Source organism: Passer domesticus, chromosome 7 (assembly GCF_036417665.1).
Source record: "Passer domesticus isolate bPasDom1 chromosome 7, bPasDom1.hap1, whole genome shotgun sequence".
In the NCBI taxonomy this organism is placed as follows: domain Eukaryota; kingdom Metazoa; phylum Chordata; class Aves; order Passeriformes; family Passeridae; genus Passer; species Passer domesticus.
Genome location: NC_087480.1, coordinates 48,569,435 through 48,594,987, shown reverse-complemented (window position 1 = coordinate 48,594,987; position 25,553 = coordinate 48,569,435). Strand labels below are relative to the sequence as shown.

At 42.9% G+C, this 25,553-nt stretch overlaps 1 protein-coding gene and 1 long non-coding RNA gene across 3 annotated transcripts; one reads left to right on the top strand and one right to left on the bottom strand.

Annotated features, from left to right (window-relative positions):
- Positions 1–119: 119 nt before the first annotated feature.
- On the bottom strand, positions 120–22,847 carry LOC135305138 (vitellogenin-2-like). Of its 2 annotated transcripts, XM_064428452.1 has the most exons (35): positions 22,672–22,847; positions 22,301–22,321; positions 21,982–22,133; positions 19,956–20,201; positions 19,658–19,819; positions 19,404–19,552; positions 18,861–19,011; positions 18,598–18,755; positions 18,352–18,517; positions 17,739–17,864; positions 16,515–16,733; positions 15,890–16,107; positions 15,674–15,771; positions 15,119–15,243; positions 14,401–14,502; positions 13,686–13,805; positions 13,406–13,595; positions 12,970–13,063; positions 11,953–12,138; positions 11,603–11,747; positions 10,604–10,826; positions 10,345–10,520; positions 9,825–10,139; positions 9,495–9,542; positions 9,248–9,334; positions 7,676–7,888; positions 7,441–7,583; positions 5,991–6,129; positions 5,157–5,292; positions 3,760–3,946; positions 2,422–2,513; positions 1,851–1,948; positions 1,612–1,771; positions 383–544; positions 120–256 (listed from the first exon to the last, which is right to left on the bottom strand). In XM_064428452.1, the coding sequence occupies exons 1-35, from the start codon at positions 22,709–22,711 to the stop codon at positions 141–143; spliced, it is 5,163 nt and encodes a 1,720-aa protein (XP_064284522.1). In that variant the 5' UTR covers positions 22,712–22,847; the 3' UTR covers positions 120–140. The 2 variants fall into 2 exon arrangements, with proteins under 2 accessions (XP_064284522.1, XP_064284521.1); XM_064428451.1 differs by lacking the exon at positions 22,672–22,847 and having other exon boundaries at positions 22,301–22,509.
- Positions 9,424–16,027, top strand: LOC135305151 (uncharacterized). Its single transcript, XR_010366428.1, has 3 exons — positions 9,424–9,532; positions 12,242–12,365; positions 15,892–16,027. It is a non-coding gene; the product is annotated as an uncharacterized LOC135305151 (long non-coding RNA).
- Positions 22,848–25,553: the final 2,706 nt, after the last annotated feature.

Here is a 25,553-nt window from a genome sequence, read left to right as displayed (position 1 = left end):
GGGGCCGGTGCCCGGGCTGTTTCCAGGACCCCAGGAGAAGAGGCAGAGCAGAGCGGCCTCCCGGAGGGGACGGGGCTCATCCCGCCGCCCGAGGCAGCCGGGCCCGCGGGCGGCCGGGCTGAGCCGAGGCGGAGCGGGGCTCAGGCCGGGCACGCCTGCTGCTGGCAGGAGCACGCTGTGTGAGCGGGCACGGAGCTCACGACGTCCTCGGGTTTCTGGTCCAGCTTAGGCTGCCCGTCCAGGCTGAGAGCGGAGTCTGAAGGAGAAAGGAGAGCGGGGTTGGTTGTACATCGGGGCGCTCCTGTGGTAGTGCGGAGCACCTCTCGGCCCTTCCCAGAACCCCAGTCACACACCGTGCTGTGCAGAGGGTCACCAGACTCACCGGCTGGAACGCAGTGGAAGCCCACAGACACAGGAACAGTCTGGGTTGCTGAACAGCCTTTCACACAGCGAAGGACTGGCTCCACGGAGAAGCATTTGGCTGCTGTCTTCTCAAAGGAAACTGGCTTCTCGCTTTGGACAAGTTGGCGCTGCAGCTTACAAGCTACAAAACATGAACTCTCTTAAAGCATGCGCAGAGTTTACATAAATAGCTTTCTGGACTTAATTCATAGAGTTGGCAAACACTAAGACCAATGGATGAAGGGTGTCACATAGCTAGATGAAGCTAATCTGGTTGAAGTGAATCAATTTTTTGTCAAAGGCTCAGGGTGTGAGAAAACGAGGCATGTGGCGCACAGTTGCAAGGACGGAAACGGGATCTAGGTGGGATACTGATGTCCAAATCCAAAAGGATACATATGAAATCCTTGGTCAGCTGACACTCAACTTTACTTACACAAAGCACTTCATTTTGTGGCAGCAGTGGCTCCTAGGCATCTATATATTCTCTTCTGTACTGTGGGCAGCATCACACCTGCCTTGCCATGGCTGAGTAACTTAGTCCTTAAGACTATGATCCAGCCTCCCCAGGGCAGCTTGATCTATTAAAACATTATAGAAAGGCCAAAACATGCCCAGAGGGCTGTGTTTCACACAAAATGTGTAGTACAGCCTAATGTAACCAACACATTCATGTTTTTATGTAGGACCTGGATGGCAAGAACGATTAGTCATTCCCAGGCTGGAGTTTTAGATTGTGTTAATCTTCAGGAAATTATTAAAAGTTTTTCCCACCTCAAATGCCCTCTAGTTTGATAGTCAGCGCTAGATATGATTTTTAAAATCTGAACTAAAAGCCTGCAAATAACAGAATGAAAATAAAGAATGAAATTATTAAAGATGACATAAAATTACTTTTGTCAACAGTCAAACTTCCTCCTTTTCGTAGTAAGTTATCAGTTTAGGGAGTTTTAAGTTGAACACACAAACTCCAGGTAACTGCACAATGCAAGATGTTGATATAAAAACCCAACAAAACTAGAACTTGCAGTGAACTACCAAATTCGGGAAAAACAGATTTTCTTTTTTCCTTGTTTTAGTCTGTGGCCACTAATTACAAAAATAGGAAAAAATGAGATGACTCTACTAGAATTAATATAAACCAGCTATTCATGTGATTGATTATTTAGTTGAAGGCAATTATATTAAAATATATTGGAATCTTAGTACCTCCAGTACAGGGGTCTTCTGAGATGATCCAAGAGTGACCAAAGCTCACAGCATCTTTAGCTAAATATCCACTGGGGGTTTGATATTCTCTTTCTATCTCAGCATCATATTTTCCACAAATGCCACATGTTTTTCCAGCCATCCAGAAAGCAACTTGAATCTTTGTGGAAATACAGAAAAGTTGCATGTAAATGCTTTTCTTCTAAAACTAAACCCACTGAAAGTAACTTAAAAATTACCTCAATTCTATGCCCGTCATAGTATATTTTATCTATGCCATAATCTGGGGCTTTTAGTGTCAGTCTTTTCTTTTCACTGTTGATCAGCATGCTTGTAGCTGCAACAGAAAAGAAAAATGTGATCTTTTCTAAAATGAAGTTGTTTTAGGGTCCACCCTGAACCATTTGTTAAGTTCTTGGGGACACAAAGGCACACTCTAAAGAATCTCAAGAGAGATGGTGGGAAGTAAAAAGACTACTGCTTCCTGCCCTGGGAAAAGCTGAAGCCACTCACAGGGGTGGCTGTGACAGGAGTAATCTAAATTCATGTTCTGTGGGTCTCTGGAATCAGCAAAACATACCAGAGCTCTGCATTTTTAGTCTGTGCAAAGATGCACAGGATCAGCATCTCTTTCTTTGCTCATCTTTCTTGCCACCCACAAGAAAGTCTTGCATGGAAGTATGTTAAAATCTCCTAACTCTTTCTCAAATTAGGATAATCTTTTATCTTGTGAGGTGTCTGCAGGATCATGTCCTCTCCTTCTTCAAAATATCAGGAAAGATTAAACAAATCTAAAGATGAGTCTCTTACCATATTTAGATGAGTATGGAAGATCATCTGGGGGTGGGGCACCATTAATCTTCAACTGGATGAATCCATCGGAAACATACATGTCAATCTCGCTTTAAATAAAGGAAATCAGTGTAAACAAATGCTTCTCCTTTGCCCTACTCAGCTTATAATTTCCTGTTCTGGCAGAAGCATCACTGCAGGATGCTCATATCATCCTGGCATGAATCACCTTCTGCCCTTGAGGGGGAAGGCTGAGGGGGCCCAGGACAGTGTGCCAGCAGGATGCTCCCAGTGCACCTTCCCCTGGCTGCACTCTGGGCGGCTGCTCGTGGCCACAGCTCAGGCAGGAAGGCACCAGGCTACAGGAGCCTTGCTGCAGAACAACCTAATTGCTATTACCTTCACGTAAATTGAACGTGCTTTACACTTCAAAGGAAGGTTGGGTTCCCCAGGGCAGTTCTCTTACAGCCTGAACAGTCTGTGTATTGTAGTATTTTCTTCAGAGCAGTGTTTGCTCTAATAGAAGAAATATGAAACTCAAGCCGATCAAAAGCACATCCATACAATTGTACAAAACAATCAGGAATGATTCAGTGATGAGAGATGTCTTTATCACAAAAGATCCAGTCTATAAAACAAGCATCCTTGTGTTCTTCCACAAAACAGGTGCACGGAATACTAGATTCCCTCTGTTTCTCTAACACTATGGCACAGTTAGGCACATGTTTTTCAGAAATAAATAATTACTTGTAATGAGACCTTACAGATCAAAGTCTATTTATGTGCTTTGAGCACTCACTACAATGATTTTAGTATGCATAATCCCATACAATTTTGGCGTGATTGCTCCAGGCTGAAACAAAGTGTGTCTTAAATTTCAAATAGATTAGAACATTATGTCCTAAGAGAGTGCCTCTAATCTGGGATAAGTAATGCCCTTTTTAGCTATGTCCACTTCTCAACAACCCTGCTGTAATGAGTGTGGATTCTAATTTGTTATAATTATTAGCTTAGTGTAGAAGGCCAGACTAATGATTACAATAGCCCCTTCTGGATTTGTAGTTTATGTGTCTACCTAATCACTAAGTACTGAAATGAGATGGTTAAATTCTAACAAATTAATGAAGAATTTGGGGCAGTAAAGTCTTGAGGTTACTGTGAACCTCAGATATGTTTCAGAAGCACTTTTAAAAGACAAAGTCCCAAACCTCAGTGACATTCCTACATATCTTTTCATTGACATCAGTACTTTCTGCATGAGTCTAATATTAGTGCCAGTCTGCCCTACCAATTTGATCTTCATTTATAGCATTTTCAGCTTGGCATCTATTTTTTATGAAGTTTTCAATTACTTACTGGTCAGCGACTTTGACGTTTATTGTTGTAAGGTCAGCAGACTCTTCAAGCCTTTTCACCGTCACCAGGAATTTAAGCTCTGGACTACAGTCCTGCAGCAAGACATGGTAGCACTTTGCAGGCATTGAATAGTTAAATTCAACACCATTGAAGGTCGTGATCTTATTTTGGAAAACTGTACAATGACCTGAAAAAAAAAGGTAAAAAGTAAGCATTTGGTAATTTATATGACAGATATTTTATTTTAGTTTAATAATTAAAAGAAAAAAAATCTTCTGGTTTTGCATGTTTCGATGTAGAAATGAATTAATTCTGTCAGACGAAATTTTACATTTGTAGTAATTTGAAAGTAAAACTTTGCCAGTCCCCAGGCAGCAGGACAACATCCCCGTGATCCAGGCATTGTGTGAGATGAATTGTGCTCACAGCTGGTGCTGGTCCACCTCTCAGTTTGTGGAATTTTGGCTTTTCTAACTTTGTTGTAGTCAAAAGAATTTCACAAGGGTTGATAACAGTTCGCATACCATTACCACTAGAGCAAGTTTACTGAAATGCAGATACTTTTATGGAGTCATAACCAGGATTAGAAATAGTTAGAAGCTGGGAAGGAAAGGATGCCACACTACACTTTTCTCTTTTTCATTGTAATGGCATTTTGTTGGAAATTCTACCAGCTCTGATTAGAAATTATTTTGCAACAATTGTAGTTAATATAGATAAGTTTTGGTGTTTACTTAAGAAATACTATAGGATGGCTCAGGTTAGAAGGAAACTTAAAGATCATCCAATTCCAATCCCCTTGCTATGGACAAGGACACCTTATAAATATGCATGGTATGATATTATCCCACTGATTCCAAGCAAAATGTGACTCCTTATTGCAGGATTACATAAAGCCTTTCATTTTAAAACTTACCCTAAGTATAATGTGATTAGCTGTTAATACAACATTAATCAAACAATAATCCCTTGAAACTCAAAGTGCGGGATTTGAAATTAATGAGTACATTTTTGGAGCTTTTTCAGCTTCAACATAACAGTGTTAATCAAGCAGAGCACCCCAAATCACAGGTCACTTAGATGCTCCTCTCACAAATTTTGTATTGTATTTTCTTCACAATTTTTGCACTGAAGCTGAAATGGATGCATTTGGGAATGGATGTATTTGAAAATCTTATTTGGCATGGAACTGAATGTTTAATCTTCCTAGTATGTCTCCATTTCTTTAAATCTTTGCAGCCTCACAGATTTTCATAGAGATGCTTTGTTTCTATCTGACATCCAACTGATATTGAAGTGAATAAATAAGTAAAAAAAATAATTACATCAGAAGTGTAAATCATGTTTGCAAAATTTACAAAGTCAATCAATGCCTATGCAGATAGTTACTTGCTGACCTTTAAGACTTTCAATGAGTGAAAGTGTTGCTTGGGAAAAGTCCTTCCAGTCAGAGGATGGAAATGCTGAGATGGGTGTGCGCGGATGGGAAGGGACTGGCAGGGGGAGACTGATGGCCGTGTCGTAAATTGTGAGCTGCAAAGCAGGCAGGAAACAAACATAAATGGAAATGCAAAGTACAGTATAGAGAAAAGGTAGCATTTTCCTCTAATTTTCTAAGAGAACTGTGCTGATTGAAATCTAAATTAGCATCTGGATTTTGGTCAGAGTGAAAAAGAAATCAAGTTTCTGTCTACAGCATGAAATAGTTCTACAGTGTGACACATCTGCAACCTGTGGAACAGCAGGGCTAGAAATTAATTTGGATAAGCACCAATTTGCAGCTTTTTGGGTAGCTGTATATCATGTTTTTTGTCAGGCTGAACAGTTTGCTCAGCTGAGATACACACCTTCATTCTCCCTATACATCAAGTGCTGCTGTTTGGCTGTCTTAGCCTGGTTTTACTGTCTTTTCCAGAACACAGGAAAACCTGTAATCTTTCTAAAGATGTTGGGAGGAGTGGGCTTTTTAATAAGTTATTTTTAACTTGCTATCAATCATGATGATTGTTTTCTAACCAGTTTCTTATTTCATATGCTTGTATGCTACATGAGAAAGACAAATATGTTTTAAGGTATATTCAGAGTAAAACCAGCTGCATTAATATAATGCCTTCTGAAAGCAGCTTCTTTATAGTTTTTTTTTTTTTTTAAATCAGCAGGTTAAAAAACACTTAATCATCAATTTCCTAGGTATTGACTGCTTCAGGATAAAAGATGGTGGAAATTGTTACCTCTGGCAACCTAAAGACAACATCACAGGTTCTTGGGGATGTCAAAGCCAGAACCAAAGTTGCCTGGTGAGAGGGACCAAGCTGTTGCCTTTGAGAAAACCCAAGCAAATAGGCAGCTCCTGGAAGAAATGAGTAAAACCTGGAAAAAAAATGAAGTAAGTGATAAAAATGAACTGTATTTGAAATAAATTATATATTTTTTTCACACTAAAATACCCCCATAAAGTAATATGCATTCTGCGTGAGCATCAGGGCATTTTTTGCATCAGGGTTTGGTGATACATGATGTTGTATATTGAAGCAGAGGCAACAAATTTATTTTTCAATTGGTGTAAAAGATCTCAAGAGGCTGGATGAGAGAGTAATATGAGAAGAAAAGTGTGGCAAATTTGTTTTAAACACATTCAAACTTAAATATAGGCATCAATTACATAAGCTGCCAAATACTAACATGCTAAAAGTACTAAATTAGTATTTCACATTAATATGTCAGTCTTGCAGTGGTAACTTTAGGCAAGGATCCTTTGCCCACTATGGCTGTCAAGAAGCTGATGGAGGGATCTCTATGAAGGAGTTTCCAAACAAGCTTGGGGCTCAAATAGAGAAATATAGATAATATTCCTTTATTAAAAAAAAAAAAAAAAAAAAAAGGTAAGTTCTGTGGCTTTGCTCCAGGATAGTCAATTGGATAATTTCATCTCCATTAATAAGACCAAATAACAGCTTTAGGTAATTCAATCTAATGTAAAAAGTTACCTTCCTCAGGAAACTTTTAATCAAATCACCTGTATGCCTTTAATATGAAAATTGGTGTTGTACATGTATTTAGTTAACTGAGTTGCTGTACATGACTGTATTTAGTATCACTATGCCAAAAAAATAGGCTTCAATGTGGATCTATATGTCATTGCAGGCAAATGCATGGAGGGATACAATGAATGAATGCAACAGATATTTCATTAAAAAGGCGACACGTGAACTTAATTCAGAATGTACAGTTTTCTTACATTAAATGTCATAAAACATTTGTTATTTAATGTGCATAAGCTTTATGGGAAGTATTTGTATCACCTGCTTTAGAAGCCAGAGGCAATTGCCTGCATTAGGAAATTAAGTAAGAGACTGATTTCTTGAGAGACTCACAGACAGGCTTCTGCTCTGAGCCTCCATGAATCAGGAAGCACGACAAGACCAATCTCCTAATTCAGGCACTTTAAATTACAAGTCTGCAACAGATTAGGTGAGTCCCACCATCCAAAGTGGTTTTCTTGCTTACAAAAATACAGTATGCTTTGAGGGAATGAATACAGAGAAAGCAAACATATATAATCTGATTTTATAAATTCCTACTGATTGAGGGGATTTTTTCCAGCTTGGAAATTGCAGAACTGAACCTGCAATTCTTTGGAGCACTGACATAAATTTTTTAAAAACTAAAATGAAATCTCACCATCTTGCAGTTGTTCGGATTATTGAAGGCACTTTTAGCCACTCCAGCTTCATCTGCATAGCTGGAAAAGCAGCAAATTGCCCTGTTGCAATATGAGTAGCAATGTCGTAATCCTGGCAATCTTTACCCCATTTAAGAAAACCCTAGTAAAGGGAAATAAATAAATGTATGCATTAAACATAGTAAGATCATTATGTTTAATTTATATTTGGGCCAATTGATATTTGAAACTTACTGATACTTTTCGGTAATTTATCATTGAAGCATCAGCACAGAGTTTCCATCTGCTTGGTCCTGTGATGCTTGAACCAAACATCTGTATTCTCCACCTCTTGGGCTGTGTATCAGTGTACAGGACAAGCTGAAATCCTGTTGGCTTCTTGATTCTGTGGAAGGCACGAAGAACTGCAGCCAGTATTGGTAGCTTGCTGTCTCCCAGGAATTCAGGCTTCGGTGAGTAGAGAGGAAATAGAGACCAAAGACATAAAGTCATTAGAATCACCACAGTAAAACCACTGGCATGACCAATGCAAGAAAGGCTGTGTTGTGATTTTTTTTTGTAAACTAATTTCAATTAAACAAAAAAGTATGGTACTGGATAAAGAACCAATACTACCCAGCTCAGCACTGCTCCCTTACCAAACTGCAGTTAAACTAACAGTCTTTTTTGATAAAACTAGCTTGACCACCTGTTTAAAACCATGATAATTTGTATTACAGGGGGATCTGTTAGGACAGTCCAAAGTGTGGAACTTGCACAAGGAGCAGCACTTGGCCCTGTTCAGTGTGGGACCCTTGTGCCCAGCAGCAGCACCTGCCTGCCTAAATGTCCTACCTGAGCTTGGGCAGAGTCCCCACCTGGCCAGGGACAGCTGCAAGTGGAGTTTGCTGTGGGGCAGCAGGTCCTCCCTGTGCTGCCAGGTCCGAGTGACACAGACACACAAAAGGATTGGGTGAGACAGCTGGCAGTGGGAAATGGGGAAAGAACAAGGCTGTGGCTGAGAAAGAGTTCAGGGAAGTAGTAACATAGTGAAAAGATGGACAAGAGAGGTGAATTTGGTCTGCGTGGAAATGATGGGGAGAAGATTGATCAGCCTGCCTTCTTTCCACAAGCTACTTACATTAACAGCTGGGAGCTGCTGCTGCACAAGGCATGCCTCAGCAAAGTAAGGGTTATTATTTTGTAGGCATGTAGGTCATTGCCTGAAATGTGTGACATTTTTCTTGGTTAAAATCTGCTCCAGATTCCCTCAGTTCTAATAGAAGGACCAGGTACCATGAATTAGGTACCATGCAGACACTCCTGGATAAACTCCTGGATTGCTGTCAGAGTTGGAGCCTTGCTGCAAACTCAAGGGTTTTTCAAAGGCCTGTTGTGGTCCTGCTAACAAGAACTGAAGGACTCTGCAGTGAGGACCTACTGAATAAATGAGTGTCAGAGTCAACTCCTAAACTTTTACAGAAAGATACTCAATGAAAATATCCCTGAAACCAGTTTCTGGTCCAACAGCTCAGCACTTCTAAAGTGTTCTGATTTTTATAGTGAATTATTTACTGAGCAATGCAAATTTCAACATATACAGCAATACATTCCAGTTTCATTTGAAAATGTAGCCTGTATTAAATGAATATTAAATTACATTCAATGATTATCCAATGTGCTCACCTTCATAAAATAAGAAACAATTCAATTTCTTTCTATATACCTAATATGCTAAATCACTGTTATTTTCCTATCTGTTATAAACATACAAAAACTGGAAATGCAAAGTAAATGTCTGGGTTTCTTGCAAATTAAGACATTCACCTGAGACATGGCTCTAGAGAAATCTTCATCACTAGCTGAGGAAGAGGAAGAGCTGATGCTGATGTTCAGGATTTCCCCTCCTGTGCCCTGCAAAAACAAAGAATCACCTTGAAGCAGGTGCCTACCACTGGAAGCTGTTGCAGAATTAATTTATCATATTTTCACTCCCAGAGAACCAGGATCTAATTGCAGCAAAGACAGCAAGACTAGTTGTACATGCTGTTCCCACTATGTGCAATAAATGTACCTGTTCATCCGCTGGCTTAAACAAAAGCTGGTAAACAGGTGAGTTTGCCTGTGAAAATAGATAGTATGTAAGACCCAAGAGAAAATAAAGTAACTTTTGATAAATGCATTAAAAATTTCAGTTCTGAGTATGAGGAAAAAAAGCGCAAAATCAAATTTTTAAAATATTTTACAGTGAAAAATTCTGAAATTTTACAGTGAAAATTCTGATCTGAAATGTTTCGGAGAACCAGGGTTCCTCTTTCTTTGGACTGTGGACTGTGAGTGCAATTTTTTGATGTACAAAGGAATCACCATAAGAAATATAAAAGGTCCAGCCAGAGTGAATTACCTGTTGGTTGGAATATTCACTGTTCCCATGACAGTGCCAGTTCCCAGAGTTGTCCTCCTGGCTGCTGCTGCTGCTGCAGGCTTTGCTGCTAGCAGAGCTCCCACTGCTGCTCCTGCTGTAAAGCTTCTTCCAAGACTGCCTTATCTCATCTTTCCTGTGGTGATCTCCAAGCTCTCTGCTGATGGCAGAGGAAGCAGCAGAAGAGGAGGATGAGCTGGAGAGGTGGGATAAGCCGGACACTGCCCAGAGGCCTGTGTCTTCAGTCTTGTACTCTCGGTTAATCCTTTTCGTGCGGCGCCGTGTTTTATTTGCAGCCTCCAAAAACAGTTGAAAGCATTATGAATTTATAGCTTGTTCTGTAACATTTCCCTGGCTGTCAGACAAGATGCTCGCCACAGGCTTCCAAGGAAACAGAATTCCTCCCAGCCCAGTTCCTTGCTTTGCCATGCCAGTTTTCCACAATGGAAACCCTTGGCCTCATTATAGGAAATATTTCCCTTTCTGATGGTCAGACTCTTACCGTGAGCACCTCTTCAATGCCTAGAACCTTCTTCAGTTTAGCTCGAATGTCCTCATGTGGAGCTGCCTCTCCCTCTTCCTTTGATCCTGAGCTTGATACCTCAATTATTTTTGAAGCTGCTTTGGATCCTGCTTGAACCTCCAGCTCTATTTTGTCAATATCAGCATCTGCACGAACTAAAGGCAAAAGCATTCCAGGGTTGTGCTGCTTGAGCATTATTTACAGTGATTGACAGAAAAATGTGTTATTATGATTGTACCTGGCTTTAAAGTTATTTTGGCTTCAAATTCTCCAAATAATGTGTGCAGATAAGTATTTCTTAAAGAATGTTGTGATTTAAGGCTGAGACAAGTAGAACATCCCAAAACTTCCAATTTTTTACAGAACCTGCGTGTGTAAAATCTTCTCCTTGCATTGTTGTCATGTGGCTCTTCTGAACCTCGCCGGTATCCTTTGGATATCGCATTAGGTATGCTGCTTTGCTGCATTAAACAAAAAATAAAGCAGATAAAGTCATTTTCCATAAAAAATAAAATTGTCCCAGTCTTAAAATAATTCCTCCAGTTAATGAAGAGAATGATGACAGTCCTGCTTGAAGAAGGAAGCAATGCTTAGAATTAGAGATGCAGGCACTGAAAGCAGTGGGGTTTCCTGCAAAATACCCTGTGGAAGAGGACAGCTCTCCTGCCCAGCTTTGCTGAGGCAGTGCTTCACAAAGACACCTCCCAATCAGAACCTGCAGGGCTCTTTGCAGGGGCAGTGCCTCTGCATCCATTTCAGGCTTCTGGCCCTCCTGCTGCAAGGCAGCGTAGCCTTCCCACGCCAGCCTCAGGAGCTGAAGAGCACATGACAGAATGTGCTCCTGCAATCCACTCAGGGTTATCTCAGGATTCAGGAACAAAAATCTGCCCTACCCGTATTTTTCACATTAATCTGATTCAGGAAAAAAGGAAAAAAAAAAAAAGAGTTATTGTACAAAGGATGTGAATTTCAGACACCTTCCCATGACAGTAAAGAAATAGGAAGACATGCTGTCAAAGCAGCCCTGCTGCATGCAGTGAAGAAAGTGAGTGGACTGTGAAGGATCATGTCATGAACCCATTGGGTTTTAGGCTTGTTTTGGGAAATACCAGGCCCCTGCTGAATTTCACCATTCCTGTGTTTGTGATCTGGTTGCCAGCTCTCATGTCAGGGGTGCCCAGCCCTTCTGAGGAGCTCTCTGCCTGCCTGCAGTACAGGTGGCAGGAGGCTTCCTTACCTTCCAGCTACCAGGTTTTGAAGATCCTTCTGCTGACTGCCGTTGCTTGTCAGAGATTCTTGGTATTTCTCCTTTGGGGAAAATCTGGGATTTCTTTTCAGAATCTACTTCTTCCATGTTCCTTGAAATAGCATAAATTTCACTCCTGTGGAGGTGATAAATGGCACACAAGTAACGCCTTCTGATTTCACTCTACCCATCTTTGCTGGTGCAAAAAAGACTATACTAAGCTTTATGTGGCTGCTGAGGTATGGCAGACCTTAACAAGTAGTTGTATACTTGTGGTTTTATAACAGGGAACTCAAAATCAGTAACACAGAGCAAGCAAAATTAAAAAAGCTCTTTTGTACCTCACAGCTGCGATCTCAGCCTCTTGATAGCAGGGAAGGGTTTCAATCTTCAAATTTTTTTCTTCCATATTTATCCTGGCATCAAATTTCATTGTAGTGTTGGCACTGAACTCTGCATGATATTCATAACCACTCTGAAAGTACTGTGTATTAATCCCCATCATTGCAATCACATGAAAATATGCTCTGAAAAGGTGGAAATAAAACCAGGCATAATTATATATTAATACGCAAAAATTTAACCTTGAAATGCAAAAGTACATTTTCATGCTGTTCTTTTTATTGTAAGACCCACTACTGATGGATGAAGAGATTTATCACAACAGGATAAGAAAAAAGCCAAGATGCCACTGGAAAATGTGATTTTTCTGAAGAACAAAGCTAACGTGGACCTTTTGACTGCATTGTCACTGGTATTGTCATTGTCATTGCTTAAGGACAAGCTAACTCCAGAATCTTGTAGCTTCAGATTCTGCCTATTTTTATAATATTATCACTACTATTATTATTATCGTCATCATTGTTATAATTATCATTTTAAGTGCTATTGCTTTTGCAGATCCAGAAGCATTTCCCTTTGCCCAGTGAAATCCTTCTGGCTTATGCCAGGTGATGATGCTATTCTGTGCTGAAATTGTAAAAAACCTTGCAATATGTAAAATATGTAAGATAACATATTTTCACATCTTAGTATCTTTAGTCATTGGACAGGTACAAATGTGAGCAGAACAGCACAGTATCCTGTGGGATACTATGCACATTGCAGGGTTGTAAAGCATCAGGGGATTGTGATGCTTTCTCACAACTTTTCTGCTCTAGACTAGCACATTTGTCCAAAATCTGGGACAAGTAAGATCTCTGTATAGCTACATGCCACCACATATCTATGTCACATATAAATATAACTATAAATATAACTGTAACTATAATTATAAATATAAAACAATATAACTATAACAACTATTACTATAACTATAAATGCTTGTGTGTGCATGTGAATATATATATAATTTTTACTTTGGCCTGATGTCAGCATAAATATCCATCTTGGCTTCCCACAACTGTGAGGGTTTAAAATCGTCAGACTCTGGTGGTGACACCTTTACATCCACTGAAAAAGACAGATAGAAATTATATGAACAGAGAAACAATAAATTCTGGTGATAAAATACTTTCAATAAGCATAGTAGTTAAGGCAAGAGCAGCACTTTTACATTTTGAAATACTTTCCATAGTTATTTAAAGGTTGCTAATACCAAACCAGAGTTATACAAACATGTCTCAGGTGAAATATCCTAATTACTTCTCAAACCTTTTGGAGGCAGCAGATCACTAAGGGGCATTTCAGCATTACTGAGGTATTTTCCAAGATTACAGAAGGGTTTCGTGTCAGCAGAGGGACTGGACCCCAGTCACCGTGGGGAAGCTGCTCCTTTTGGCTGCCCCAGCTCACCGTCGGCCGCGGCCTGGGCCACGGCGGCCCCGCACAGCCCCAGCTCCAGCGGCAGGCCCACGACGGTGGGGACGATGTGCCGCATCTCACCCACCAGCACCGGCAGGGTCCAGCTCCCTGAAACGCCTCTCTGCACCTCCTCCACCACTTTTTTCACCACTGGCTGCCAGTCTGATGAACCAGTTAGACTCTGGAAACAGAGAAATAGGTTAAGTGAGAGGAGACATGGAAGGGGAATTATTCAGAATTGCAGACAAAAAGTCAACAGCCTTGTCAGTACCGTCATCATCTGTTGAATGGCATCTTTGTCAATGTCAACAAAGGCAATCTCTTGACCCAGTACTTTGATGTAAGCAGATATCAGGGGGTCTTCAGCTGGCAGTTCTTTCCATCCCAGAAGCTGTGGTGTTTAGGAGACATGGGGAAAAAGGGAAGAAGCAGAAAACATCACTTAAAGTGGAGCAATGTATCAACAAAGAGTAGATCCCATCTGAAGGATGAGAACTGTGGTTCCTTAGCCAAAAACCCAGTAGACATATTACAGGTCTGAGTCAATGTGGCCTTTCTTGTATTGCATAGCTGATTTCAGAGAGAGTTTCCCCATGTAAGGATGAGGTAAGGGTTTGGTAATTTCTGCTGCTGTAAGTAGTAGGTGACACCCAAGGACTCATGAAGGAAAAACCTTATTCAATTATCATTTTAAAAGAGAAGAACAACCACTTAGTGTGTTCTAACATACACTTTAAAACGTTTTGGCTCCCAGCAGCAACCTCATCTTTTTTACTATACATTAAGAGCTGACACATGTTGAGTGAAAAGGTGGCACCTGTTGAGAGAGTAAGTACAATGTAAGTACAGCTTTCCGTGACTGAACAGGATGATGGACTCCTTTCTTCCAGAAACATCAAAGGGATGGCTCAGTGGGTGGGTGATGCAACCCTGGTGCTGTCAGGAGCTGGCTGATGCAGACAGGTCAGAAAGGTGCCCAGACGTACCGATTTACCCAGCTCCTTCAGGGTCTTGTACGTGTCATACTCAGCAAAGGGAATGTTCTGCTTCCTCAAAAGCTTGGTCAGGCCTTGTGACCGGAAAGCCACCTGTAAGAAAGAGTCAGGCAGCACAGCCCAAGGACAAGAGAGCTCAGGAAAACTCTTGTGCCTGGGATTTACTCACAGAGGCCACACAAAGTACTTGTTTCATGAAGCCATTGCATTATAAGGACACGTCTACGTGGTGGATGGCTGCAGGCTATGGCTGCACATGCTGAGGACGTGCTGAGCCAGCCAGCCTTAAATTAGTCAGCAGGGATAATTTTAGGGTAGGGCAGAACTCAGCCCAGGCTGCAAAGCTTGCTCAAGAAGCTGTGTGAATTCCTGCATGCTGTTACATGGAGCTTTGTGCTGCCCTGGCTGTACTGCTGGCTGAAATTTAATTTCCCTGTACTTATGCAAAATACCCTGGATCCCACGTGACTTTAGGTGGGCAGAGGGATGTTCTGCTGCATAAGCTTTCCTCCACTCTTAGACTTATATGCCTATACTGGATGTGTTCATTGATGAATGTATGTGTCAAGAAGCCCAAATAAAAGAAGAAGCCTAAGTAAAATCATAATCATTATCTAAATTTTCCCTTCCACGTCCGCCCTCACAGCCAGAAATGGAATTAAACACTACATCACAGTCCAAAAGCTGGCTGCCTTACTGCAATACTTACCTCGATAATATCCATTGCAGTGTTTGCATAATAGCCTCTTACTTTTGTGATTATGTCAGATGGAAATATGGTGCTGGGACTGTTCATTAGATAGACCCTCCAAATGGCACCAGCCTGATACGGAACTGTCACAGGAATAAAGAGCAGCAGAAATTAGGGTCTCCAAGCTGTCTGGTGCACATAAGACACCTCAGCTACGTGCTATAGTAGATCACAAGGGGTTCTGTCAGGGTTCAGTCCCACAAGTCCTCAAGCTTGCAATCTCATGAGGAGGACCTTATTATTCTAGAGCAGAGTCAACACAACCCCAAGGGCTGAAGAAGAGGCCTAAATCCATGTGCAAGCACCACTTCCCCCAGCAGATACCAGAGATTTGGATTTGGATATGGAAGAGTCTCAGGGAATTTTGCATGTTAGAAGGTTCTTCTGCATTTTCTATTTCAAGAGTGCACTAAACTCACAGCTCATGATTGGATTTTAGATGAAAATCACATAACAGAATAGAGGCATTTGGCTGCCTAAGCTGAGGAAGTGCACAGGGCAGCTGGTACTCACAGGAATAGTCGCTGATCTGAATGACCTTGCTGTAGCGGTAGCTCAGCCTGTCAAGTCTGGGGCCCAGGAGTTTAATGGCAATGTTGCAAGCAGCAGATCTGAGTAATAGAATTACAATCATATGAAGAGAGTCGACTGTGACCAAATTCTTAGAAAACTGCAAGGAAAAAAAAAATCTTGATTTTCTACTAAAAATGTATTTTTTCCTCTACTTACAGTTTATAGAGCTGTGGGATCCTGCTTGCTGCCAAAGTCTTCATGTGTGAATATGCAAAGCTGGCTACTTGCAGGCTGGGCTCTGTCAGCAGTGAGGTGGCCAGAGCTGTTACTGTTGGAAGGGCAGGCTTGGTTTCAAAGAGAACAACACAAGCCACCATTCGGACATTGGGAGCCAGCTTGCTGTCCATGAAGACCTGGAGGGTCAGCTCCCTCACCTACAGGAGGAAGAGAGAACCTCTGAGTAGCCCATAACTTCCTGGTGAGCAGTGCTTCCAGAACAGTGCATGTGTGCTCTGCAGTGGATGGAGAACAGAACCCTAAACAAGAGATGTGGGCAAGGCAGCTGTCACTGAAAATGAGGATATTGCTGGGTGCACAGTGAACAGGGCTGGGAGAAACAGCCATTAGGCTGAGCATTACAGTGACTAAAGCACTCTTTCCCAGGATATCAGCAAGGATGGGATGATGTCAGGAGTTTGCAGCATGGGAAGGAGGAAAACCAGTAACTGAGAAACCTGTCCAGAGTTGCTAACATTACCTGATGGCTTTGTTATTCCTGAATCAATAAGCAAACCCAATCCATACCCTTTAAGACATTTGTTTAAATAATAATTGCAGTTACTTTTGCAGGGTCTTTTCTTGCAATTTTCCTGAAGGCCAACACAGCATCAGCATGAATTCTGTTTGGTAATGAGGTTGCAGCTGAGGAAAACGTTGGCAAAAACTTCAGGATGCGTTTGATACTGGCTGGCTCTCCTGCATTGCCCGTGGCTTTCAGGGCCAAGGACATGTCTTTGGCATCACCTTTGCTGGTGGCTTCAGTAGCAAGGTCGTGGAGTGGCTGAAAATGGAGCAGACACTGTTAATCTCACCAAGTAATGATCTTGTAGTAGTGCATAAAAATGTGCATTGCCATAGCAAGCTAAACTGCTAATTACTGCTGCAAATCCCAGAACTGAGCTCTTCAGACTTTTCTCCCAGGAAAAATCTCACCATCATTATCAAGATGCTAAACACAGACCATACAAATAAACTTGGTTTTCTCCTTGCACAGTGCTGTAGCTGATTTTGAATTGTGCCTGAGCCTGAGTGTAGGGGACAGTCCCAGGTGGGTGCCTGCACAAAGAGTCTGCTGCAAATCCAAAGGCAGTGCTGAACTGATGCCAAGCTCGGTCGTTCCCAGGGCTGCCTCTGCCAGCCCTGCCAAATTGCACTTGAATTTTTCACTTCCTACAATAATTTCAAGTTTACTTGAACAGTTTTGCTGTTCTGAGAAGCAGAATTACCATTCTGGTGGCCTGGCTTTATTTCTCTTTTTTTGGGAAGATTTAAACACGTGTCAAACACCTTCTCAGTGCTGTGGTGCTGCTGAGCAAGGAGCTGGGGCTGCACAGTCCAAGGACAATGTCTTGAATATTTCTGACAGTGAAATGCAATTGTGTAGCAAGGCTTCCTTGGAAGCCCTAACCTATGACATACCTAGAGCTTTGCTTATATTCACACTTTACTGTCTTCTCAAGTACACTCTACCTAATGTCAAAGTAGAATCATAGAATCATCATTATTTTGCTTTAATGCAAGTTTTGTCACAACTCAGTTTCAGGCTGGTTAAAGGATCCATAATCCCAATGGGTTTCTAGCACTACATTTGACATTCTGAACTGTTACAGCCTGATCTTTCAAAGGCATCAGCTCAGTGTTTCATTCTGTTTCATTCATTCTGTCTTTGCATCTCTGAGTGAGGCAGGCAAATAGTGAGTTACCTAATTGCCAGCATCGTGAGAGCTAAATTAAAGGCACTTTTAAAATTTTTTCACCTTTTATGAGTACAAAATGAGAGTCATACCTGAAGAAGTTCATTTGGACATAGTAAAGCCTGAGCACAGTATTTATTCACCATGCTACCATATCCTAGGTAGACAATTATCCTATGCATCAGTACTTTCTGGATTTCGGGACAGGTCAGAAAACTCTGCAGAAGGGAGAAGTATAATTTTTTACTGTTTCTAGTAATTAGAGCTGTATTTATCAATAAATGCATTTGAGAAATAGGTAAAATTGATTTTGCTTTTTCTAAATAATTTCAGGAATTAAGTCAAATACTAGACATTCAGCTACAAGAAAATTAAGTAGATTTGCGCTAGTTATGCTGTATGCTCTTTAGATATTGATTATATATTATTTTCTTGAGTTTGTATTTTTTCTTTTTAACTTCCAATTTGGCAAAAAGAATCAACAGCAGTTTTCTTATAGTTTGTGGGGTTAAATATAAAATATAATTACAAACTTTTGGCAATAAGTGTTTGGGAACATTTTCTGAAGCATTTCCCATTTTTGTTAATACCTTGCATGTTACAAATTTAGATAGAAATATGTTCTATCTTTCACTTATAATCCTATGAATTCACTTTTAAAAAGGAATGAGAGGGAAAACAAAAGGATAAATGATCTATACTCACAGAGGCAATTTCCAGGGTTTTTTTGTTTGGTGTAACAAAATGGAAGGCGAGAGGGAGAGTCACTGCTGCTTCCCAGATGTCCAGCTTCCTGTCATGGATTTTTTGCTTCAGGAATCTGAACGTGTCAGTAGCTCCAGCAGCACAGATGGTGCTCAGGAACCAGGGCCTGCCAGGAAAAGGAGGACTCATTATGCTCACTGCCCAGTGTGCCTCTGAGCAGAAACCCTGGCTGAAGGCCACAGTTACCTGTAGGAGAGTTCATTGACAAAGCGCAGCCACAAAGACTCGATTTGATCAAGGGTTGCTACACGAAAAAGCTGCACCATTTGTAAGAACTTGGCTGAAGCTTCTTTGGTGTCTCCTCTCTCGTTATTCTGAACTAATTGCCGCAGCGTCTCTGTTAACTGCAGGAAAAACAGACAGTTGGAAGGAGCCACGTCTAAAGTAATTGTGTGATCACCTGTTAACCTTATAAATAGTGAAAGTGGGTGAAAGTAAGCCTCTAATACCTGTAAATCTGGATTATTTATCCTTATTAGAGGAATTGGCATCTGGAGTAGCTCTCCTGAGAAATGATAACGAAGACTCCCCTGTTTTTGCAGCTGAGATGTCGGTGCACTGAGAGGAGGCCTTTTAGTGCCAACCAAGGACAGCTCTTGTCTTCAAGGGAAAGAGGGAAATGCATCAGTCGACAGTAAGCACTCTGTGCATGGAGCAGGCTGGGGGCTACCCAGCGGGGCTGCACTTCTCTGTTCATCCATGGCTCAGGATTATCTGGAAAAGCCATATGACTGCAAAAGCCTTTGTGAGAGCTTGTTAGAGTCTCTGAGAGGTTGGACAGATATTTTGGGTGGCCTGAACAGCAGGGCACAGGCCACCTGAAACACCCTGAGCATCCTGGGCTGAGCATCCCAAGGGCTGTACGGTGTTTTGGCCCTTGGCAGCCACAGGCCAGATGCTTCTTGTTATCTCACAAATCAACAGTAAATATATAACCAGTTTGAGGCATCTCCTCCTGGCTATGATGATGTAAGGACATGCACGGTGCCTACCTTGCCTCCACGACTGCTGCCCCGTTGGGTTCATTGAAAGGAGAGATCTGGTACAGCTGGTCCGACATAGCGGACGTCAACGATGCCCCGCTGTCATCATACTTGATCTGGTAGGTGAATGTCTCCGTGCCCTTAATGTTTCTGGCTTTCTAGAAGTACAAAGAGACTAGCTCAGAAACAGGAATGGGCTGGCCAGCCCAGAGGAGCCAAAGCCCCACGAGCATCAGGGCAAGCAGGGCAGCGGCCGCTCGTACCAGGGCACAGGTGGGGCAGGGCCGGACGTATGCCACCCCCAGGCTCCTCACTGCCTTATCCTGGCAGTCCTCCAGGTCCTTGCTCTTGGAAATGGTGGCACGTTTATTCTCGCTGTCATCCTGGATAACGTATCTGGTTTGGCAGATGCCTTCAATCCCAGCCTGCAAGTATGGGTTAAACATGGTGAATGTCCACTTGAAACAGCAATAAAAAGGTCAAAGAAAAGGTCTGGGAAGTATAACTTACTATTTAATGGTAAAATGAGAATAAAAGTAAAATCAGAATGGAAAAACATACCTCCTGTATCTCATACACATTTTGTGTCTTTTTGATGGTTATCTGCAGCAGGTTCAGAACCCCTCTCACGAGGTTAGTGCACAGAACAGGACAGTCCTCAGGGGCAAAAATAGTTCCAACCCTCCCTTCGGTGTACTCAAACTTCAAGGGCTGGTTGAGACATGCAGCAATGGTTTCTGAGAGCTTTGAAGATGGAGTGAAGGAGTCAACGAAGCCATTGTGCTCCTCCAGCTTTGGTGATCTAATCTGTGAACAAAAACAGGAAAACAATCATACTGTTCACCATCAGATTGAAATCGTGCTATAATACAGAAACTGGACACTTCTTATCCATGGCAAGACAAAAATCACTCATCAAACACTGCAGGAAACAGTTTCCAACTCAAGAGTCCTGTGCTCGGCCTAGGAAGCATCCTTGAAATGCAAACTTCCATGAAGGATTTCTGCCAGAAAAATAAGATTATGTGAACAGAATTCAAAACTTCAGCAAGTCTGATGAAGCTTGTAGGCTGAGCAAAACACCAGCTACCAACATTCAGTACAGACAGGATACTCACTCCTTTCCCACAGATGACAAGTGAGATCTCTCTTCAGTCTGCAGGGCAGCCAAGCCATTATTGCCCAAGCCTGAACACACAGGGACGATTCTGGCTGCTGCTCCAGGTCCAGCACGTCCCCAGCACCAAAGCCAGGGCACAGCTGATGGGGGAGCAGAGTGGCCGCAGGAGCTCACACCTTTGGAAGCGGCTGAAATCCCTGTGAGCTCCTCAGGCTGTAAAGCTTGTGCACAAGTCCTTGACTGCTACCTAGTGGGAAGTGTGTGCCTGCATGCACAGACACATCCAGTCCCTTACACACACACCTCCCACCCTCGTGCATGTTCCTGCATAGAGGGAAAAGGTGTGGGTTCAGTGCTCTGTTTTATTTTAGGCATTTATAATCAAAGCTGCAAGGGTGGTTTGCCTTTTTCACATTTTCTAAAAATTAAATCCTACTCAAGGTTCTTGTCTGCAACTGCTAACATTGTAGCATCTCCAGTGAGGTTACACAGAGGCTGCAATCGCAGCAGTGTGGAAAGTTTGACAATAGGTATTCCTTCACTCTGTTTCACTAATATATGTGCAGGATTCCAGACTGAGAAAACTCCTAGGTGAGTGCTAAGGGCAGCTCTTACAGCTTTTTCTCCACGTGCTGTCTTCTCAATCTCTAGTCTGTGGTCTTTCATGCCATGCAAGTGATTTAAGCTGTTTGGTTTAATCTTTTTGATGAGTAACAATGCTTCTAGATCTGATATCATTATGATAAACACAAGCATTACCATTAGAATTCTTCATATATGAATTAATGCCTGTGTGAAGAATATCAAAAGGGGGATAATGGAGACATTTGGGTCTTTCTCATGTGATATTTGAATTCCAGTGCTGAGCTTTTTTTAGGCAATGGACCAGGTTGAAAAACATGGATATTTCATTCTAGAATACTCATGTTCATACTCAAGCTTAGTGTTGCCTTAGTAAAATTATGTTAAGGACATAATTTATGTCCTTAAAATTATGTTTTTTCTTTAAAGCAGCTTCCACCCATATTTTTGTATGGAGGTGAACCTAAGGTAGCTTTAGTCAGGGGGGCTCAGACACTGATGGCAGCAGAGCTGGAGCAGCTCCAGCTCCTTCCTGCAGAGGAGCAGGCTGTGAGCAAGCCTGTAGTGCTCTCTGTAGGGCCCTGCCAGTAACCAAAACATTCTGGATGCAGCTGCAGACCCTTCAGCAGTGCCCTCAGCTCTCCCTGGTGTACAGGGTGCAGAGCTCAGTGCCCGTGTCCACACGTCTGTCCTTGCTGGGGAATCATCACTGCCTGAGGGAAACTGCTGGGGCTTGGAGGGTCATCTCACCAGTGGGTAGGGCCCATGGCTTTTGCAGCTCTGCATCTTTTTGTCACTTTTTCTGCCAGCCTGAAGGCATGAAGGAAGCATCTTTAGCTGCATGATATCAGTGGGTGGGAGGGTTCCTGTGGCGTGGTGACTTACCTGCACAAGGTGCTCAGTGTGAGACACACGGCTGATCTCCACCTTGCTGGCCAGCCTCAGCCCTGCCGTGGCCAGGCTTCTGTCAGGGAGCCTGTGCATAATGATGCTCTCATAGCTGTACAGGTAGGTCTTGCCCATGTGAAAAACAGGCTCTGTTAGGAAAAAAAATAAAACAGAAACACTTCCTTGACTATGACTGTTGTCATGTTACTTAACCAGTGGCAGCTGCCACTGCCAAAGGCAGGTGCAAGCAGTGGGCAAGGCAAGGCTGTAAGGAAAGGCAGCAAGGGAGCTGCTGCCTGGCCGGGGAGCCACTTACCTAGGTCCTGCTTCTGGCCCTCTGTGAGGAAGGAAAGAAAAGTGTTCATGAAAAAAACCCATTTCTGTAGATCCTTTAATATATTATTCATCAAGTCAGTGTGCTAATGGTTGGCAAACCACCAGTAATGGGGCTCACCACACACCCCCAGGACACCAAGCCCATGCCAGCCCTGCTCACTAGCTGCTGCTTGCTGGCTTTTCTCCTGATGCTGAGCTTAGCACAGAAATCTAACAGTTTACAGCTGAAGCTATAAAAGGGCTTCAGCAAATGAAGCTGTAAATATCCCTGAAAAGCCCCAAGGAGATGCAATTTGCTCAGGATCACAGTGGCTGTCACAGCTCAGCAGTGAAGGTAAAGCTTCAACTTACCCACGAGGGCGAACACCAGGGCCAGGATGAGTCCCTTCATGCTAAAAGTGACTGAAGTCCACAGGGGAAAATCTGTGCCTTTTATAGAAGAATTATTAACAGGCACAGTGAATTTTGTTGAATTATCAACTTCTTATCAACCACCCAACAAACCATTTGAGGGAGAGGGAGTTGGGGTCAGGGCAATAGATATTTCTGCTGAACCAAAACCATCACAAGTTCTCTTGTTCTCACTTCACCAAGTGAATGTCTTGAAAGTACCTTTAGAAACAACTACCTAAAAGTATTAAAACATAGTTAAAGCCAAAATTTACTATTATGTAAGCAAAACTACTAATTATCCTTACTCCCTGAAAGCACCTGGTGCTATTGCAGTCTGTGCTGACTTTGTCTGGGTTGTCCTGACCTGACCATAAGACACACAGCTTATCTAACTGATAGTGTCCCAGCAGGATTGTGCAAAGCCCCAGGCAGGTCTGCTGTGACACCGTGCCCACCCTGCCCTGCTGTGAGTGGGACAGGCTGTCAGCACAGTGCTGCTCTCTGGGGACAGGGACTTCACCCCTCCTGTCACTGTCACGAGGGCCATGGCTACATGCTGCTGACGTCCACGCGTCCCTCAGTGCCTTCTGTTCCAGGGCTGATGTGCCAGCCCCTTTCACTGCCGTGTTTGGCCCCAGAGGGATGTTGGTAGGGGTTGCCTGGCCAGGGCGACAGGGTGAGGCTGACAGGTGTTACAGGTCAAACCTCTTGGTTTAACAAAAGTGGACAGCATGCAGGCCACCCAAACTCTTCACATCACACAACAAGGGGGAACACTTCACCCCATGGTGAAGTGGAGCCCCCTTCTCTCATGAGCAGGCATTTTCCCTGTCCCTTTTTAGGCAAACCCACAGATCCCTCAGGCTGCTCTGGGCTCCAGGGTTTGTTTTGCTCCTGAGTCCACTTGTTCTCTCCAGCCAGGTCATGAAGTGCTCCATTAGGAATCAGCACAGGGAGGGCTAAGGCAGCCCCAGGCTGGGGGGGGGTTACCTTGGCACTGTGTGGCCACTGATTCCCTACCAACATTCTCCTCTCTGGGTGGGAACCAAAGATGCTGCTGCCCAGCTCACTGTGGGAAGGGACTGGATTCATTTTCTCATCAACAGACCAGAGGCTCCAAGACAGCTTAGTTTTTGTAATGCTGTTTAGCTGATGGGGTTTTATAATTAGCTGTTGGGATATAATTTATGTCTGACAAACAGCGGATTCTCTTCCTAGATCAAAGATGGCATCTGTAGGGCAAAAAAAAAGGAAAAAGGAAATTTGAAGCATGACAAATCCTTTTTACTGGCTCTGTATTCAGGTCCTGATTTTTTAACCCTTTCCCTTGAAAAACTGGTAGCACATGATAGAAAGCCAAGCTATTCAATAGAGAGTTCTGTCATATCTTTGGAGATTTGGTAAATGTACTTAAGGGATTTGAGTATACAGCTACTGGCCCCTGGTACTCAAGGCTCAAAAGCTATTATGGCACAACTGTATGCAGCTGCACAGTTTGGGTGTTTAAAAAAAAACCAAAAAAACACAACAACATCTTGCAGACAGCAAGGACTTGAGGTCAGTGGCAGTACAAGTAGAAAGCTGCTGTGATGGCAATATTAAATGCAACAATGCCTGTATTCTCAAAATTATAACACTATATCACACTATAACAAGTGACTCCTCAAAATAAAGGTCAAACAACATTCTTCAAAGTAAGGGTCTTCACTGGGAGTGTGCAGGCTGCACCCAGCTGCAAGGGCAGGGTCTCCTCAAAACCACCAGCACTGCAGACTGGGATTGCAGAATCCTGTCCCCATCCCACCCCATCCATCCCTTTGGGCAGCAGATGCTGCATCCCTGGTCATCCCAGCCATGCTGCTGCCACTGGGACATCTGTTCTTCTGCTTCAGCACCTAAACCTGCTGGCAAGGGCTTTGTCTCTAGTGACTTCTCTATGAAACTGAAACCTCTCCTTTTCTAGGTCACTTCTTCAGTACCTCAAGAACAATTTCAGCTCCCAGTCTTTGCTCCCATGCACTCATAGCCCTTTTACACTAGTGTTACTCAGAAGGATAGAACCTGAATGAAAAAGAGAGAGGAAAAAAGCCCCCCCAAACTAAGAAAATGGTGAGGGTGACAAACAGTTTTGCTGGGCCCGTTTCCCTCGAGCTCCCAGCTCCCTCCACAGTGGCAGGGGGCGAGAGGAGCAGAGGCTGCCCAAGGGCTCTCCAAGGCCCTCCTGAGGGGACACCTACACCCACCTGGCCTGCAGTCCCACAGGTGCTCTGGCTGCCCTGGGGGATGCTCACCCAGGGTCTCCTGCCAGGGTGGTACTGCTGGGGTTCAGAACACCTGGATGCTGAGGCTGCTAGAAAACAATTCCCCCAAAACTCTGCTCCAGCCCTGGCCTGCTGGGAAGAGCAGAGCCCTATGGGCTGCCCCAGCTGAAGCTGGAAGTTTGTGCCAGCATTGCCCACAGGGGCCACATAAAGCCCTGGGTTTGGCTGAGTTCAGCCTGAGGTGACCTGAAAAGTCTGTGCTTTCCATCACTGCTCTGTGTGAGCTCCAGGCAAGCAGCAAAGCCACCAGCTCATGGCTTTGCTGCTGCTGCCAGCTCCCCATCATTCTGCAGTGCAGGTTACCATGGCAGCATCTAAACTGCATAGAATGGTATATTTAGACCTTTCAAACATAGTTCTTTTGGGGCTAAGGACTTTACCTTTATGAACTATAAAACTGATATCCAAACAAGAAAATTCAGGTATGTGCATTTATTGAAGGTGCAAAAGCTGCTGGAGAGAGCAAAACAACACAATTTTTACAGAATGTCCTCAAGTGTTTTCAAAATCCCATTCATC